This window comes from Oncorhynchus tshawytscha, unplaced genomic scaffold, assembly GCF_018296145.1.
Source record: "Oncorhynchus tshawytscha isolate Ot180627B unplaced genomic scaffold, Otsh_v2.0 Un_contig_17992_pilon_pilon, whole genome shotgun sequence".
Taxonomy (NCBI): Eukaryota; Metazoa; Chordata; class Actinopteri; order Salmoniformes; family Salmonidae; genus Oncorhynchus; species Oncorhynchus tshawytscha.
In genome coordinates this window covers 1-1,609 of record NW_024603493.1, presented here as the reverse complement: position 1 = coordinate 1,609, position 1,609 = coordinate 1, and the positions used below count along the sequence as shown (strand labels likewise).

Below are 1,609 nucleotides of genomic sequence, written 5' to 3'. Positions count from 1 at the left end.
TATAGTGGTTAAAGCCAGGTGTGTTTCTCCTCTGTGAAGGATCTATGATGGGAGGCAGTCTGTACCATGTAGGTGTATATATAGTGGTTAAAGCCAGGTGTGTTTCTCCTCTGTGAAGGATCTATGATGGGAGGCAGCCTGTTCTGTGTACCATGGACAAAAGCATGATCAAGACCATCCTGATTAAAGAGTGTTACAACATCTTCACCAACCGCAGAGTGAGACACACACACACACACACACACACACACACACACCTAATAATAATCGGAATAATAATAATCCTAACATTATGACTGATATTATTTATACATTATTTGTGTTTCAGAAACTAATTCTGAATGATGAGCTGTTTGATAATTAATACAACTGTCCTCCATGTTTTAGAACTTCCATCTGAATGGGGAGCTGTTTGACGCGGTGTCCGTTGCCGAGGACGATACATGGAGACGGATCCGCAGTGTCCTCTCACCTTCCTTTACCTCTGGACGACTGAAAGAGGTAGAACCATCCCTCCATCTCTCCCTTTCTATGTTTATCAACTTGTTATAAACGCTTTATAGCTTGTTAAAAACTCATTATAGCTTGTGATAAACTCTTAACTCATTATAGCTTGTTATAACCTCTTTATAAACTCAATATAGCTTGTTATAAACTCTATAAACTCATTATAGCTTGTTATAACTCTATAAACTCATTATAGCTTGTTATAAACTCTATAAACTCATTATAGCTTGTTATAAACTCTTTATAAACTCAATATAGCTTGTACGATAACTATATAAACGATAACTATATAAACTCATTATAGCTTCTTATAAACTCTATAAACTCATTATAGCTTGTTATAAACTCTTTATAAACTCTTTATAAACTCAATATAGCTTTTTATAAACTCTATAAACTCAATATAACGTGTTATACCCTCTTTGTAAATGCTTTATAGCTTGTTATAAACTCATTATAGCTTGTTATAAACTCATTATAGCTTGTTATAAACTCATTATAGCTTGTTATAAACTCTTTATAAACTCATTATAGCTTGTTATAAACTCTTTCTAAACTTATTTTAGATACCTTATTTACATTATTACTCAAAGATGGAGTTATGCGTCCTCTGAAAACATGACCCTTTTGACCACCTACTTCTGGCTTGACCCAGTTGTCAGCAGCACTAATGTGAAAGACATGACCACCTACTTCCTGCTTGACCCAGTTGTCAGCAGCACTAATGTGAAAGACATGACCACCTACTTCCTGCTTGAACCAGTTGTCAGCTGCACTAATGTGAAACACCGTTCGACTGACAACCCAAGTCAGCTTGCAGGCGCCCGGCCCTGTCACAAGGAGTCGCTAGAGCACGATAAGACAAGGTCCCGGACGGCGCTGGGACAATTGTGTGCCATCCTATGGGGTTCCCGGTCGGTTGTGACACAGCCTGGGATTGAACAACAGGCTGTATTGTCGCTCTGCAGTGCTATTGAGCACTGCACCACCCAGGACCCCTATCTTCTTCATATAGGACTAGAATTACAAGCTGATAGCTTTCACTTCTCTTAACAAAGATTTAATGGTTATGGGTCTGAATTAATAACTGCTATAGTCTACC

The 1,609-nt window shown here is 38.0% G+C and overlaps 1 protein-coding gene across 1 annotated transcript; it reads left to right on the top strand.

Moving 5' to 3' along the window:
- The first annotated feature begins 89 nt into the window (after positions 1 to 89).
- LOC121841920 (cytochrome P450 3A27-like) lies at positions 90 to 567 on the top strand. Its single transcript, XM_042312155.1, has 2 exons — positions 90 to 218; positions 388 to 567. The coding sequence occupies exons 1-2, from the start codon at positions 153 to 155 to the stop codon at positions 550 to 552; spliced, it is 231 nt and encodes a 76-aa protein (XP_042168089.1). The 5' UTR covers positions 90 to 152; the 3' UTR covers positions 553 to 567.
- Positions 568 to 1,609: the final 1,042 nt, after the last annotated feature.

What these genes read in the sequence shown, in the direction of transcription:
- LOC121841920 (XM_042312155.1), top strand. Translation starts at nt 153, where the DNA reads ATGGACAAAAGCATGATCAAGACCATCCTGATTAAAGAGTGTTACAAC. An exon ending in ACATCTTCACCAACCGCAGA is followed by an intron (nt 219 to 387) that starts GTGAGACACACA and finishes TCCATGTTTTAG; the next exon opens with AACTTCCATCTGAATGGGGA.